The 17,194-nt window shown below is 34.7% G+C and overlaps 1 protein-coding gene across 6 annotated transcripts; it reads left to right on the top strand.

Annotated features, from left to right (window-relative positions):
* Positions 1-290: 290 nt before the first annotated feature.
* Positions 291-10,297, top strand: LOC143446007 (uncharacterized). Of its 6 annotated transcripts, none has more exons than XM_076945444.1 (16): positions 294-758; positions 1,019-1,095; positions 1,799-1,929; positions 2,342-4,629; positions 4,932-5,022; positions 5,271-5,339; positions 5,705-5,853; positions 5,944-6,094; positions 7,184-7,340; positions 7,558-7,674; positions 7,900-8,077; positions 8,213-8,361; positions 8,515-8,615; positions 8,837-8,988; positions 9,070-9,180; positions 9,345-10,297. In XM_076945444.1, exons 2-16 carry the CDS (start codon positions 1,041-1,043, stop codon positions 9,445-9,447), a joined length of 4,002 nt encoding a protein of 1,333 aa, XP_076801559.1. In that variant the 5' UTR covers positions 294-758; positions 1,019-1,040; the 3' UTR covers positions 9,448-10,297. The 6 variants fall into 6 exon arrangements, with proteins under 6 accessions (XP_076801563.1, XP_076801559.1, XP_076801560.1 ...); XM_076945445.1 differs by having other exon boundaries at positions 4,929-5,022; positions 7,900-8,041; XM_076945443.1 differs by having other exon boundaries at positions 295-758; positions 4,929-5,022.
* Positions 10,298-17,194: the final 6,897 nt, after the last annotated feature.

Genomic DNA, 17,194 nt, shown 5'->3' with positions numbered 1-17,194 from the left:
AGTCGAATAACACATAGCGCTCTCTAGCGTTAAAATATGCACATGTCAATTAAAAACTTCACTTCACACGGTTGAAAACCTCAAAACCAGTAATTTATTTATTGTGGATGAGTATGCACTAAGACAGATCAACTATATGCCAAAACAATATATCTAATTCGGTATTATCTAATTAACACAAACTGTTGGTCTTAGTGTAGCGGCCGTTGGGTGTTTTGTTTGTTTGTCGCTGGATCCTGAGTGACAGTACAATACCTTACGTTATCGTTGTGTTACTGCTTTCGTATCGTATTGTTTACGTTTCCTTATCGACTGGGTGACTGGCGAGCTACAATTGTGGTCTACTCTTAACTGTTTATCCTGCTATAACGTAATATTGGGATGTTTCTTTGTTGCAAATTTTTCAAAATAGACACTTTGTATTGTGGTTTGCAGCATTTTCCAAAGGAATATTCACAGTTTGTTTTGTCAAAGTGTGAGGTCGAGGATTTGACATATCGTAACGTATCTTTTATTTTCCTCGTTGCATTACCTGTTTGTAGCAAAATTTAGATTTTGATTGTCATAAGTGCAATACCAAAACATCTTCGTGAGCAATTAAGGAACAAGATAAGTGGTAAAGCCTGGGAGGCTTAAAACAAACAAGATGTGCTGTAATACAGTTGTGTAAAAATAGTCATGTTACCGTACCAAACAAAATAAGAAGCTCATATTTGACGTTTTATTTGCCAAAGATTTGGAAAATCTTATCACGTCAGGTGGGTCACAAAATTGTTTTTGAGTATTTCGTGATTTTTCTTCCAGTTACGAGTTAATGACGCTAGCCTGTAATTTTCAGTTCCTGGTTTAATGTATGATTTGTTTGATAAATTTTTTTTCACATAATCAGTTCAACTGATAGGATTAATAAAATATGATTGATTACTACTGGGTACAATGTTACATTATGTCCAGTTTTTTAATTTCTTTTTGTATTATTGAGACAGTTCAATGATATTTGTTATGTATAACTATTCAGAGAAACGTCCAGTGCATCAGACATGAGAAACAAGTGGTCAAAAACACGTCATAGCACGATAGCGGTAGCACAACATGGTATGCCGCTACAGATTGCATCATATTGGTTTTTTATTACATAATATGCATTGCTAAATTTTTTGCAACCCATTTGAGCTATATTTTTCCCAGTTTAGCTTGGTGAAATAAAGGCTGCATCCCTATTATATAATGATTACTTAGTACACAATTGCCAATAACTCAAAGTAAATTTGATCATCACATTTAAATTTGTAAATACTACTTTGATCATCTTCAGATAAGTCAAATATTGCATTTAACTTATTTAAATTGAATAGTGGTTAGAGTGCCCGTCTCACATTTTATTTGATTGCAACTCGGTAATCAGTGCTTGAATGGTGAGGAATTATGGCCGAGTCGGCAAAGACTTTCCTCTGCCCTTGGATCAATATTCTGATATCAAACAAATCCAATAAAATTTATTTTGTCTCTTCACCATCGAGTAAGCTTTTGCTATATTTGCTGTACGATATATAGGCAATATATACTGTGCCGCTGTGGTATACAGCTACCTTTGTAACTTTAGTTAGTGATAAACCACTATGTCACATATAGGAATGCAAATGATGTTTTTTTTGTTAGAAAATTTGCCTTGTCACCAAAATGCGGAATCCAACTGTATTTAGTGTTCTAAAAACCAAAGATTGATAGTCATCAATTTTGTATGCAGGTTAAGAATATCTCTGAGCATTGTACAATACGCTAAATGTTTTTACAATAGGTCCAACAAAGGCAAATAATACCAAGATGTGCAATCGTACTACTAACGAAAACAGAAAGGAGCAGGACAATGTGCTTTATGAAAATCATCATAAACTTGGTAGATCAAGTGAACTTAACATATTTGATCTTGTAAGTTTTTATAAGTTAATGGCATTTTCCATTTAATTTTAAATTTTTTGCATTGAAATGATCACATATACAGCCATAAAGATTATAAGCAGAATATCAGTCCCTGTTAATAGATCTTTTTCAGTCAATGAATTGATGTGTATTATGTGAATGTTGGTTTATTTACCAGTGGGTATTATAAATGATTATAGATTTGTAGTCATGGTATAATGGTAGTATTTTAATTTAACAAAACAACCGTCGCATCTATTGTGCTATCACTGGGTTTGTTTCACACAGGAAATCTTTCAATGTTCAATTTATTTATGTTTTGCCTTTTAAAATGCTTCATAACCGTATTTAAAATTATATGCTTCTGACCTGTTTTGCACCTAGTTGCAATTAGCTTATAACAATTACCTACTTCTTGCAGTTTGGAGGTGTGAATTACAACTGTGATATGAATGTATCATCTGGTACAAATCCAACCCGCTCATATATATCTCCTGGTGGTTATTCGAGCTGTGTTTCCCCTATAACTCTTATCCCATCAACAGAACTCAGAATTCCTGGTGAACATCTCCTTGTTCCACGGACTGGCAAAGACGATGCACAAATTCACCCTCCATTATGGCAAGAAGAAGCCAACACAGTAATACATAATGCAGCAGTACCCCTGGCTACTGGTGGAAAGTTAACCGCTTGGAGCTTTCCATGTCAGCCATTAGTAGCTGATGGGTCTTCATTTCAAACTTGTATGTCAGTCCCTGCTTTTAGCCACCAGAATTCCAGTGAGCCAGATTTTCATGCAATGTCAACACACACTGATACTAAGATGTGGTACTGTGCAATGCTTTCACAAAGTCGCACTCAGTCTTCAATGTTTGCCATCAATTCTTCGTATCAGTCATTTTCTGATGACGCAGTTTGCTCAAATGATGTGTCGAAGCAAGTGGTATTACGCTCGAGCGATCCGTCAAACCTATCGGTTTCTGCAAACAAAGAATTGACATTCCCAGTTGATAATTCATTCTCTTGTATTGGGCCTGTGCAATCATCATCGTTACATAGAAGGTCTGGTGTTTTACCTGTGCTGCAAGATTCAAACCTCAGCATTATGGATACAAGTGATATGTGTGTTACTGAAATCATACATCCTCAGCAAGTAACCGTAATGGTGAAGGACACTTGCTTCTTCAGTTGTTCAGCTGATGAAGATTCTGTAAAAAAAGATTCGGATAAAAATATAGCAAAGCGAGCATGTCAGGTTAATGCCAATGAATCAATGCTGCCTGTACCTGAGGAACAAAACCAGAACGTAATGGTTTTGCCATATTACGAACCAGTTTCTGATCAAGGAAATTGGTCAAATAGCTTCAATGCTTTTGATGCAGGAAACAATAATAATTGTTCTGCTATAGTTACCCAACCAAATTTTACAGACAATCATTTGCAAAAACAGCCAGATAGAAGTTATCCTGTCGGGGATGTGTCATTGAATTTATGCAAGGCTAATAGGTCAACATTACAAGACATTGTGACTGAATGTGCGCCAACAACGTCTTTAGCTGACACCCTATCAGAGCAAGGAGATATGTCGTTGACTACTGTTGGTGACAATTTCATGGACATATATGATTTTGGTGTGTCATCTATCGTCGAAGTGGATAGTACAGAAGAACTGTCACCAACTGCAACAGTGCTACCTGACGTTCTCAGTGTAGCGTCTTCTAGAGAATATCAAATCGGCAATGGAAGGCTCAACAGTGTTTCTACAGATAACAAAGACAATAAAAAAACCTTATTCAATTTTGACCAAGGAATGCTTCCTTTTTACAAAATTGACCCAACCGCTATGCTGAAAAGCGGGAGCAGTAAGAAGAGGAAAAAGAATTCCAATGCAGGCACCTATCAACGAAAACAAAAATCAAAAGCAAAGCAAATGAAGACACAAGCCAGTTCCAAAAATGAAAAAGAATCAGTTACAGAATCTGGCAATAGCAGTTCTCACCGACTTTTTGCAAGTCATGAAAATTTCTGTACAACATCTACACATCTAAAACCAGCAACCTTATTACATCACGCTAAGTTAGATGCTCATTTAAAACAAAATCCAATGAAAAATGAAAATAAATCTGACTTAGATAATAATTGTATTATAAGGAATGCTATTGTTGAAGATAACAATGCTGTGCGACTACAGGATAGTAACAAAAGGCGTGATGATTACTTTCATATACGCTCCCCAGAAAAGTACACAGATTGCATGTTATCTTCAAGTGTACTTAGTAATGATAACGAATCTTCAGAAGAATTGAGGAAATCCCATTCTTCCATATCCCAAGTTGAGGCTGGCCTCAATGGAAGTTTACTGGAAGATAATGAAAAACCAATTGCTCCACTGGACTTCACACCTCTTGATCCTTGTAGCCCTGAAACAGATGGGGAATGCCAGCTCTTTGGCGGAAGCTTAGTTGTTGAACCGATGGCAAATCTAAAACGGTCACTGTCAAATCCACACACCCCACTGAATGATGAATCAGCGATCGCAACAAGTCCAAAACGAAGAAAGATGAAAGAAGATGATATGTCTTATAGTGAAGGCACAACATCTACCCAAAATCTTCATGCTCAAATTCAGAAAAAAGATCATGAGCACCCCACTGAAGACTTATTAACTAGTGATCAGCAATCTGCTAGCCTACGCCAGTTCACTAATAGGTTGGTACTTTATCATTATATCTGAAATCAAATTAAAATTTAAGACAAAAATGTGATAAAATTTGAAATTGCTGTGTGTGAAATTTGAAAAGTTTTTAAAAAAAGTTGTTCACATTTCTCAAATTTTGTTCATCGAGGAATGTTTTACACATTTGTCAAATAATTTTTTGGTTTTATGGTAATTTTCATGCAAGTACAGTACTTGTATACATTTTGAATTTTTCTCCAGCTCAAAGCTGACAGTTTTTGCAACCTGTTGTGCAGTTTAATTAGTAATATGAAACTGTTGAATTTTTCAGCAGTCGACAAACTAAAAAAATGTGTCAAGCTGTTCAAGATACTTTTTCCATGCTCACTTCAATGACAAACAGCATTTTATTTCAAAAGGATATGGTGAGTTGCAATTTAATTATGAACACTGAACAGTGTGTTAAATAATAATCGGATTGATTTAGCAAGCATAGTTTCTAGTTACTCTTCATATCCATTAACTCTTTCAATATAATGTATCTTTATTATATTGATGTAATTTATCAGTCGAAAGTAATTTTTGATTGTGATTTGTTGCCAGTGATGTGAGCTTTATCTAAATCATGTTTTCAAGTGACTTTTTTGTTTTACATTCATCGTGTTACATGTAGTGTGAGTCTTTGGGCATGCAAGAGTTTCTTAGAGATTATACTGAGGTCAGAATTGGACAATGCATAAAGGTAGATGTCTTAAACACCCCTTTTATACAACTTTTTACTTTTCAAATTTTACAACCACTGTTTTGTCTGAAGAAGTGATGTACTCATATTTTACCATTCATTTGTAATTAACCTACTGATGTTTATTTGTATGTAGTGTCTCAGTAAATGACTTAAAGTATATATACTGTACAACTTGAAAGTAGTAATTTAAAAATAACTTATTGAAATAGTTAGTAATTATGATCCACACCATCTGTGAAATTTATTGATATCATTCCTTACATACAGATTTGTTTAAAACTGAATAAATAAAATTATTTCACATGCAAAATTAAACATTTTTTTTTACTCTGTGCTATTACTATGTACCACTTCTACTGTAGTGCAATTTCAAAAGCCCTGTAAGCACACAACCATCATTGAAAAAAACTCCAGAGACTTTGAACGAACTCCTTATTACTGTATTTAAGTTTGGTAAATGTCTTCCTATCTACAGAACTTTCATACAGACAATTAAAGACAGGCTTAAAAGGTATTTAAAACTAAGTTTTGTATTTAACGGTTATCGAGACGAAATCTCTTTACCAAGCTGTGAAATTAAAACAATAATGTTGATCCTTAGCATGGAAAAAGAAATCACTGATCACGAAAATGTAATAAAATGTAATAATCTTGATGTGATGAAGACAATCCGTTTTGACTCTGAGCAAGAAAGCTTAAGAATGAGAAATGAAGTGGAAAATCTTGCAAAAAGATGCAGAATTTTGGCAAAGGTAGAGATCTGTTAAATTTGGTAAATAGATAAATTAAAAATTGGTAATTTTTTTCAAACTAGTGTTGCACGTAACTTACAATAATTAGGAAACTTACATAACAGAATCAACTGTTACAAATGTTCGGTTATATTTGTAATATTACATACAAAATGGTACATCGTTGATGAAAAAATTGAGGGGTATACAAGAAAGAAGAATTCCTACTTATTGCCCTAATCTGCATATATATCTACTCTAGTCTCTGGTATAGACATTTCAGTGACGTTACCAATTTGTTATGTTTGCCTCGATTCTGTCCATCAAATGCATATCTATTCCAGTGTTATTAAATCTTCAGAACAAGCAGATAAACGTGAAGTGAAGTAACATATGACTGTTGCCTTGGTGCTTCATTCACATGAAATTGATTGGTTAACGTGAGGTTTCAAGCTTACAAGCAAACGGTTTATTTGTAGGCCTACAGTAGGTTGTAAGGATGTCGTCATCATAAATAAGTAAACAGAAACTGACTTGAATATATAAAGGTGGCACACCCCTCCCCATTTTGTACATCCAATAGCATATGTCTCCATTTTGTATGTTACTCCCCTCCAAACAGTTGACATAAATTATGTTACCACATAGCCTATGTAATTCTTCGGTGTCTTCACCACTCAATGCCTCACTAACAGCTATTTAGTCTGTCTGCACTCATTATTTAAATTCAATTGAAATGCATGTGATAGCTTTGCTCACTTCTTGGCCCACAATGATACCATAGTTTTACCATCAAACAATGCGTCTTGTAGTACCAAAACTTCCTACGGCCAGGCTGTCCGTCCCATACCTGACTAGATTTTGAGTTATGTACAACACTATCTCCAAGTTCCATTTTCAAGTGACAGAACTTTTTTTAGCCATTAGTCAGTAGCTTTTCAATAAAAAAGATTTTTATTTTTTGTTTTCATCAAATTGACTGAAGTTTGTGTTAGTGCATTTAATTGGTTTTAATGCCAACTCAACACCATACTTTTAAATAAATTATACACTCAACGTAAAATCTGTTAAAATGATGTGCAAATTTTTAAACTTCATATGTTTCTGCAGGCTTGCTGGAAAGCCTCAAGAAGTAGGCTGCATAAAGGAGTGACAAACTTGACCAGGAAAGCTGTCAATAAACATTTGCAGCCCATACTGTTCCAGCTACGAGCTTTTGGCAATGTCAGAAGCTTATGCCAGAAAGCATCTCATGAACTGAAGGAAGGTGAGTTTTGGGTGTAATTCTGCCACCCCTCTTTTCCCTGCCGCTACTAAACTACTGCATTGCATAAAACTTTGTGACAAGTCTCAGTCAAAAACATTTAGCAGATTTAGAAACTTTAAACTTTTTAGCAGCCCTTATTATGACGTGTCTCTAATGTTTGGCCTATGATATTGCTTACACTGCAAGAAAAATTACAAGTTTTTTTAAATTCTTTCAGAAAGTAGTGAAATTTCAGAAAGATTGTCTGACTTTGAGAAACATTTACCTCTTCCCAGCATTGATCAAGTAAAGGAATTTCGAACAAACGAGGAAGAAATCAGTAATTTAATTAAAGGTATGTCCAACATCCATATTTTAGGCCAGTGATTTCAAATTGAATTAACTGTATCTTTTTTGATATCCTGAAATACACAAAGGTATTCCAAGCAAGACTTACAGCTAAAAAGGTTCATGTCAATATTGAGTGAAAGAAATGATGTATTATTACAGGAAGCTCATGCTTTATGCTGTTACTTTTGCACTACAACCATTCATAATACCTGCCTTTGCCCTGATTCAGAATCAGAAGACCTTTGCGCCAAACAAATCCAGAATGCCAAAGAAAATAAAAAATGGAGTAAGCAGATGGTTCGCTTACAAGAAAGAATTGAGAAAATGCAATCTGATCAACATGTGATGTGTTTGGAGCACAAGAGAAAAAAGCAAGTTAAAAAAGACAGAGTTGTATCTATAAAGAGGTATTTTCTAAAAACGTTTTGGTTGATGTATTCTGTGAGGTTAAGCAGTATAGATGCTCTGTGTTTAAAGCACAGAGCAGAAACTATTTTAACAAGTTCAGTCATTTAATGGCAAACAACCCACTACTTTTTCAGGTTTATCCTCTGGAATGTGCTACCAGTAAGCAGTGAAACGTCAAAGAAATGTTTTGGTTTCCTTGGTAATTCCGTGCACCTTCATGTGTGTATATCCAGTGATGATCCAACAGTTGTTACAAGCTTTCAGATTTCTGAAAACTTAAATGGTAATGTTAGGAATAAAGTTGGTTTAAAAAGCCAGAAGTGTTTAAAAAGCATTGTGTACTAATAGACTACTAGTTGTTTCATGATGGTATAGTCATTAGCTACTAGTTGTATGGAGGCCTTAACATGAGAAGTAAATCAGTGTTCAACTTTAGAAATATCTGATGCAAACAGTGATATCTGCAAATTCCTGACTACACTGATAAAGCATAGCCTTGAGAAGTCCCAAAAGAAATGTCCTTGCAAGTTAACGGAGGTTATTACAGTAAAAAAAGTTATTTTACTAAAGTTAAATCGAATAAAGATTATGAAAACAAAAAACGTTAACCCGTAATTATTGTAAGAAGTAGGAAATCTGCAGCTCCACGCTGGCAGAAACTCATTTTTGTAGTCAGATTGTTTGTGGACTTCAAAACGTATTGGTCAGATCCTCACATTGATTTTCATTATTAAATATATACTTTTTGTTGTATCCAGGTTTTAGCGTTTGCCTCTCGTTCGGCGGCATCAGCAAAGATCCTGTGGAAGGAAATAAATAAAATAAGTTCTTCATACAATCATTGTGGCGTCAAAATTTTTGAAAATTTCATCATGGTGGATTTTTTTTCAAGCAAGCCCCATCTATGCAAGTATGTAGGATTGAGCTTAAGAACTTTGTAACCTTTTTGTAATGAGTTTTCTGTTAAATTTACTGCAACATTTCATTTCAGTTTTCAAGTGAGGTTTAATTTTGCTCAAGATCCCAAAAATGACACAATGTCTCCTACATTTTATCCACTGTCATTTGCTTATGTTGATACTCCTTGTTTTGGAAAGTTTACGTGAGTTTAGTAAAAAGTTGGTTTGAAAATATTATTTTAAGACGTAATTTTAAAAATTGTACATTTCCTAATAAAAATAAGCATATAAATACAACTGTGAATAAGAATTTGCCTACTAAAACGCTTAATAAGACGTCAGTAACTAATACGTTTCAACTTTGCAGTGAGATCGAAGTCATGGAAACGTTGAACCAAGTTCCCATTCAGAAATATGGTTACTTTTCCAACCTTGCAGAAGCAGTATTTTGTCTCATGGAAAGGCCTTGAGTGTCTATGATATAATTCAAATACCTCATTCATTCATCCAATCAATCAAAATGTTAAGACTTATTTCCTCATACTGTTTTTTTATTTGGTTTTCACCATAACAGTACGAGTATTCCAAGACCATATTTCAACATGCAGCAACGACTTTGTCTTTGCAATGACCATTAGTTCTGAATATAAGGAACAACGACTACAAACATACTTCTTCAAAGAGATAGTTTTTTTTACTACTCAGGATTTTTGTGTAATAGTTGTTCGGTTTAGTTTTAAAAGTAGTGGAAGTGTTTCCAAAAATTTAGTGTTATATTTTCACCTGTGACAAAGATATCTTTTGTTTTACATATCAAGTTAAGAACCAACGTTTTTGCTTTCTAAAAAAAATTTGAACTTTTGCAATTGAACTTATTGGGCCATGATTTCTGTCTGCTTTTGTGCTATAATGTATCTTATACACCAGTTGTCCCTCGTCTGACGCTTGATATTTAAAAAACTCGTTCCAGGGGCTTCATTTTGGCTTGTCTATGACAAATTTGCCTTTCGCTAATGTTTCTAAAATTGTATAACGTATATGATTATGAATCCTTCTGTCTGATTGTTTAGGCCTTAGGGGGTGCTAAAGTACCAATTACCTGTGTGCTGCTGTTTTCATTGTTCATTTTTTTGTTTTTCATTGTTCATTTTATGGTCAACTTTTTGTTATTCCTTTTTTGATTTACTTGCATGTTTTAAATTAACATTCTATATTTTAACATTTAAGCTGTTTTGTGTCAGAAAAATTGCAAAATCATTTTTGAAAAGGGCTGTTCTTCTAACACTGCGCGTGAAGTAATGAAGCAAACTCTCAATTTGAGTCAAACATTTGATTAGAAATTTTATTAGAAGATTGATTAGAAATTAGAATGAGGACAATGACTAAATTTAGACCAGGTTCAACTGCTCTTTAGATTTTCTTTTGCAAGTTAAATGCACCAAAAACACGAATTCTGGCGCGCTGGCAGGAAGATTTGTAATAGCGTAAAATGAATAACACTCATACGGTATTTTTTCCAGGAATAAAACTTGCCCAGAACCTACAAAATGCGGTCACCGCTCGAGATACATATCGCACTGTTACCGCATTGCGATCTCCAAATCTCTTGTAGTTGAGTAATATTTGACTGCTCTACACCTAACGCAGACCACTGAGTTTAAAAACAGACATTTCTTAGTAATGAGTCAAACACATAATAAAGTAAAGTTTAATCGCAAGTAGAACTCATTCAAGGTCAAATTCATTATTACTTGGAACTTTTTATCGTATGAAAAACACACAAAATGATAAAGTTAAATCGCAAAAATATCATACTACAAATCGTTTCGATTGAAGCAGTAAACCAATTCGTACACTGGCACTTTCGGAATTTATTCGATTATTGTACGTACAAAACTTTGTACCCATTGTTTGCCTCTAAAGTATCTCCCAAGTAGAACAATAACAAGTGTTTGATAATCTGCTCTGTGAAAGCTCTTCCGCAGTTCACACACGCATTTATAAATGATGTTTATAGGCTCTATTCTTTCGAATGTTTCAAAGTTGTGGCGGTGGCTGACTTTTGTACGTTTTTCTGATGATTCCATTTTGCTCTCAGCAAAATCCTTGCTCAAATTCTTTTCGACCTTTTTCATCTTCTTTTGATCGAAAAGAACTTAGCGATCTCAGTAGTGGTTTGGTTTGGTTAGCTACCGTGCTAATCAATATGCATAGTTACCTAGTCGTTTTTTACTTTGTGTACGTTGCAGGCCTCTGAGCTTGGCTTCTTTTTTCCATTCATTGTTTGATTGCGGAGTTATTATGTCATTCCGTTCTAATGGTTAGCATTTTATTTTTCGCTCATTCACAAGCAAAAGCAAAAGGGTTTGGTATGGTATGACATCACAAATATATATCCCCAACTGAAGAAAATCTTTGCACGACTTAAACCAAAGATTTCTAAGTACAGTACTTAGTATTACTGTACTTAGTAATCTTTGCTTAAACTCAGCGATGATTCTAAAAATAAACCATATGATACGACGTTCTAGAGCTGGTGGCACCATAGATTGATTTAAGGTTTATTGCCGACAGCTAGTGACAAACTGAACAAACGATCGCCTGGTAGCTGTAGAGTTGCAAAGTGTTGACGGAGATACTGCACTTCCAAAGATGATCGTTTGTTGACTCATATATTTTGTTGTGACGTCTCTTTGACGCCAACAAATTGGGATTCCCCTTGTTTTTTTTTCACAATTTTTTTGGCCCTGTGGGAGGTCCAACTAGGGCAGGGGTTCTTAAAGTATGGGTCGCGACCCAAACATGGGTCGCGGAGGGTCAGAAAATGGGTCGCGACATAGTGACATAGGTGGGTCGCGACATAGGTTAATATAATATAATATAGGTCTATAGGACATTAAAATGGGTCGCGACATAGGTTTGGGTCGTGAGGTGATCATGAAACTCAGATTTGGGTCGCGCTCAAAAAAGTTTAAGAACCGCTGAACTAGGGTGTAGTCTGTGAAAAGTTTACGGTGTTATTTTCCAACAGTTAAAACTAAATGTCATGATGTCGTTTCCACGTCAAAATTATTTGGATTTATTTATGGGAACAATGATAAAAATTGATGCGGAGGTATGGAACATGGGTATTTTCGCCTTTTGAAGGCGGAAATTACAGATTAACCTCAAAGTTAATGAGATCAAGCCTCAGGGACCACAACTCAAGTTGTTTTGGGGGCCAAAAAAATACTTTTAATTTAACCCGAGGGCCGCAATATACACCAAAAAGCTGAAAAGATACCACAATAAGAACAATGCTTTGTAGAAAGTAGGCTAGCCGAGTGTTTAGAGCACTGTGCTTGTAATAATACAGCCCATGTTTCATGTTCGATATCCAGTGGCGGCTCCATTGTAATGCCCTTGGGCAAGGAATTAACGACGCTTGCTCTTTTTCAGTGGACCTTGTAAACAGTTTTAAATTTGGAAACTACAATATAAAAACAAATAAAAAATTTGTGACAATCGGAACTTGCACAGCTCAGGCTAGCTCGGTAACTGGGGCTCGAGCGATGAGAAATTATTGTTGTCTGTAAGTCAAGCAAAGACTTTCATCAGTCCAGGGCTAAAGATTATTGTACCATACTAAACAGATCTACCATATGATAAATGTATGCTAGATTGGAAAGTTTGCTAATCGTGTGGAGTATAAAAGCTTATTATTATATTATATTATTGATTTATTATTGCTTATTATTGATTTATCAAAAACAGCAAATCTTCCAATTTGCAATGTTAAATACAATTTTTAATTTGCTCTACTTGCTAGCCTACATCATCTTTTTGTCTGGCTACTTTACTGTTAGTGTTTTGCATAATCAAGGACCTCAATATTTCACCTTTTAACTGTTTATTATTCGGAAATTCCAGAATAAATTGTAGGCCACAAAAATTTTTTTACGGGCTGCATGCCGCTGGCCTCATATTTGAGACCCCTGATGTAGATTGTACGACTGTATTATTATGACAGTGTAACGTCATTGCCTTTTAACGTTAAACAGGATTTGCTTATAGTGACTTCATAACTCAGTTCTTTAAATGGCTGGACCAACTACCCCAAAGTTATATTTATTATAAAAATTTGCGAGTCCTCTTCACTTTTGCACTCCCATACAAGGATCAAGTATTGGTCAATTATTTTGTCAAAGTTTTTTTTTATATTATCTCAAAATTCTTTTCTAATTCAGGCCTATTAGTCAGGGTTCAAAAGAACAAGAGACCTGCATTTTCTTTACATTGATTGGCACAATTCTGTTTGTGTATACTACCAGCCATCCTGTTAGGCCTACGACCAGTACAGCAGCTGGACATTGTAAGAGTTAAAAAAGTATGATGTTAAGTGCGAACCTTTTTACCATTTCACATACTAAAAGAAGAATAATATGCTCGAAAACAATCAAAGAGCTGGTAAAGCAGTAAAGCCCTAAGGCTTAAAATATGCTACATGTTAACTATGCTTTTGAGCTTTAACGATAGAAAGTCAGCTAAGCCACTAACCCAGATAAGCATTTATGTTAAGACTAATTAAAAAAATGAACAAAATTATAACAAAGCACATAAATCACTCATTAATATAAAAATTTAAGCAAAAAGCATTCAGTCAAATACATTTGCATAAAAAATTTGGAATGATTAAACTCTTTTGTTGATGTTCTGGTAGCCTATAGTAACAGAATTTCTTCTCTTGAACTGAAAATTGTCTTTGCATATCTCAAATTTGACGATAATAAATCACCTGTCAAGTCCCAATAATCAAGCTTGTTTATGTATTATTGTATTTTTATTTGGTTTTAATTTTTTTTGTGTTCTTGTTTGAATGTGCAGCTGTTCAGTGTCATTGGTGATTGCAGCTGTAGCAGTATTAAACATAGTTCTGAACTTCTGTATTACTTTGAGCCCAGCGATTTTACGAATTAAAAATATTTTGTTGATGTCATTAAATTTCAGGACATATATAAATACTGAATACACCTGTTGTTATGGGAAAGAGCAAGAAAAAACAAAAATCCAGCACATCAAGTAGTGGAACTGTGAGAAGTAATTCTACTACAGGTCCTAGCGCGACAGTGGACGCCAATTCAAATCAACAGGATAGTTCAAAAGATGTTAGTAAGGAAAAAGAAAAGGAAAATGATGACAAATATGACATGGCTGCTTGTCTGTTTGCCTTCAGTGTGGCGAGAAAATTAAATCAACCCAAATATCACGCCAAGACTCAAAAATACATTATTAAAAATTTTGATGATGCTGTCAGAGAACCTAAATTTTATGATGAAGTGACAAAAGATGATATTGTCGTATTTCTACAATCCGATGATTTGGTTGTCAGTTGCGAAGAAGTCATTTATCACATGGTTATTCGATGGGTGAAACACAGACAAGATGAGAGGCTGCAGTATTTGGAGGAACTGCTTGAATTGGTGCGATTTCCCCAATTAGAACTTGATTTTCTTGGCCAGCAAGTTGTCAGAGAGCCAATAGTATTAGATACTGGTGTTGGCCAATTACTTTTACACGAAGCATTTGAATATCACCAAAACAAAATTGCTAAAGAACGTGGTTATAAGAAAATTGCTTTAATGTGATCTCTTGTTTTAATTTAGTTGAATTTTTTCAGTACTTCAGTAAAATATTACCGTATATACTCGAGTATAGGTGTACTCGATAGTATAGGTCATCCCCCCTACCTTTTCGTTGAAAATCGGAGATATTTTTATTCTTTCGTGTATTGCTTATTCCCTAGCTTTTCCTTAGCCTAGTTTGCTAAGTACTTGCATAGCAATTGTATAACTGTAAACTTCAGCTGCACTTCTTTAAAACAAGCCTACAAAGAACTCAGGTGACACAAATCATATTTGTCTTGTGCATGAAAGCGTCACGGGATATTCGTCTCGTGCAAGAGGCAGACGTGTGAGTTGTTGTGAAGTTAGTTATAGGAAATGGCCAGTAAACGCAATAAATTCATGGCAAAGTTTAGTCTAACCATTCTTAAATTTGCCATAAAAACTACCAATTCTGCCGCTGCCCGGGAGTTAACACGTCAAAAAAAACAGCGATAATAGTGAAGAAGAGTTTGATGGATTTTTAAACTGAAGCATTATCGAAATGCATCTTCTGGCTTTATTTCGTATTGTTTGTTGCGTTTACTATTTGATGTTTTTGTAATTAAAACTTTGTCTTTCATCGGAGAGCTTTCCGCACTTTGTATGCGTCAGTCACTGTGCTATCAACTGAACTTGGAGGTTTTGCTCTGGCTTGTCCCATGTATAGTTCAACCCCTTCTTTTTGAGGTGAAAATCAGTTGCAAAGATCTCGACCTATACTCGAGTATATACGGTACTTAGGTCTAGAAAATGCAAGAGATAACATGCAACAAGATAAAACCTGTGGAATGTAGTGTAGACTAATTAATAAATATTGACTTTTTGTATTTGTGAGTGTAATTAGTAATATTAGAAATTCACAATTATATATATGTTCCTGTGATGTGGTTTAAAATACAAAACTGTTTGGCTCTGCAAAATATCAAATGCTATGATTGTGTGTGCTATTTGTATACATTACATGCCAAGATTTTTATTTGATATATGTATGCCCAAGACTATTAACACGTTTACTATAATTACCACGAATAAGGAGCATTCAATATTTCGTATTTTTCTTTTTGTAAAAACATTAAACTCTGGGTTTGATGTTCATTTCTTTTTCCTGAGATTTGGTACAGAAAGTGTTTAAGGTCAGATCTACACTGACCAAGCAAGCCGACATATTATATTCAAGATCAATTTAAAAAACTTCTCATCTTCTTCTTGCTCACTTAAATATTAATGACATATAACAACCATAACATTTATTAAAGCACCTGCTCTGTGTGGACGCAATACTTTTAAATGGATGTTCTTGCTTGAACACCTTAAAAAGTTTTAATATTTTTGTATGTAGTCAATCATGTTTTATGTTCATGGTATGTACATACTTTTTTATTTTACTGATGTGCCTGATTTCATTAATTCTCATTTTACAGGGTTAGTCACATGCAACTAGTTCAAAATGTAAATTAGCAACTTATTCTGGAGGAGTACTGAGACTCAGTTGTGTTTATTTGATTTTGAAACAAATTGGGAAGTAAACCTGGACATGGGTAAAAATAGGAAAAAGCATGGTCGTCACTTCACAAAGTTTACAGCAGTAAATAATAAAAACAACTTGGTGAATAATGAAGCTCAGGCGAGTGAAACAGTGCACACAGAATGCCCTAACGAGGAAGAATCAGAAGAGAAGAAAGGAAAAAAAGAGAAGAAAGTTATATACGACATGGATGCTTGCATATTTGCATTTAAACTTGCAAGGGACCTTAAGCAGAACAGGTACCATGCAAAAACTCAAAGTTACATCATTGAAAACTTTGATGACGCAGTTAGAGAACCGAACTTTTATGATGAAATAACAAAAGATGACCTTATAGTGTTTTTACAGTCTGATGACCTCATGGTAAGCTGTGAAGAAGTCGTCTATCATGTTGTTATAAGATGGATAAAACATAACAGAGAGGAGAGGTTAAAATACTTAGATGAGCTCTTGGAACTCGTTCGCTTTCCGCAACTAGAGCTGGATTTTCTGGGTCATCAGGTGCTGGGAGAAAGAATGATTTTAAACTCACCAGTCGGCCCATTGCTTTTACATGAAGCATTTCAATATCATCAAAATGTATTAGATCCCAAACAAAGAAGTAGTACATAATGAAAGTATCAAAATGAATGCTTTAAAAGATTTCTAATAACCAATTGGTGTTTCTTCCAAATGTGCTGTGATACTGAAGCAATAGGAATTCTTCCTGAGCTGGAATTATACTTGGCTATACTATGGTACTCACTGTTGCACTTCACTATGCACGATTGCTTCTATGAGTTCCTGATCAGTACAATGCACTATCAGCTGGTTTTATTGCACAATAGAACTGAAACCACTTGGTATAAATCGGTGTATATTTTTATTTTATTGCAGGCAACATGCTTTTACATCTCCATCCAGCAAACTTATCTTTTATGCACGCTTTGTATGCAGCACACAAATGCGTAATATTAAACTTAAGCATTTTTGTGTGGTGGGTTGGATGATTTTTTTAAAACTGATCTCTAACACTGTTAATGCCGTTATTTATCAATGTATATGTTGTTG

Source organism: Clavelina lepadiformis, chromosome 2 (assembly GCF_947623445.1).
Source record: "Clavelina lepadiformis chromosome 2, kaClaLepa1.1, whole genome shotgun sequence".
NCBI classification, from domain to species: Eukaryota; Metazoa; Chordata; class Ascidiacea; order Aplousobranchia; family Clavelinidae; genus Clavelina; species Clavelina lepadiformis.
The sequence above is the reverse complement of the archived record's forward strand: the minus strand, read 5'-3'. Positions and strand labels throughout refer to the sequence as shown.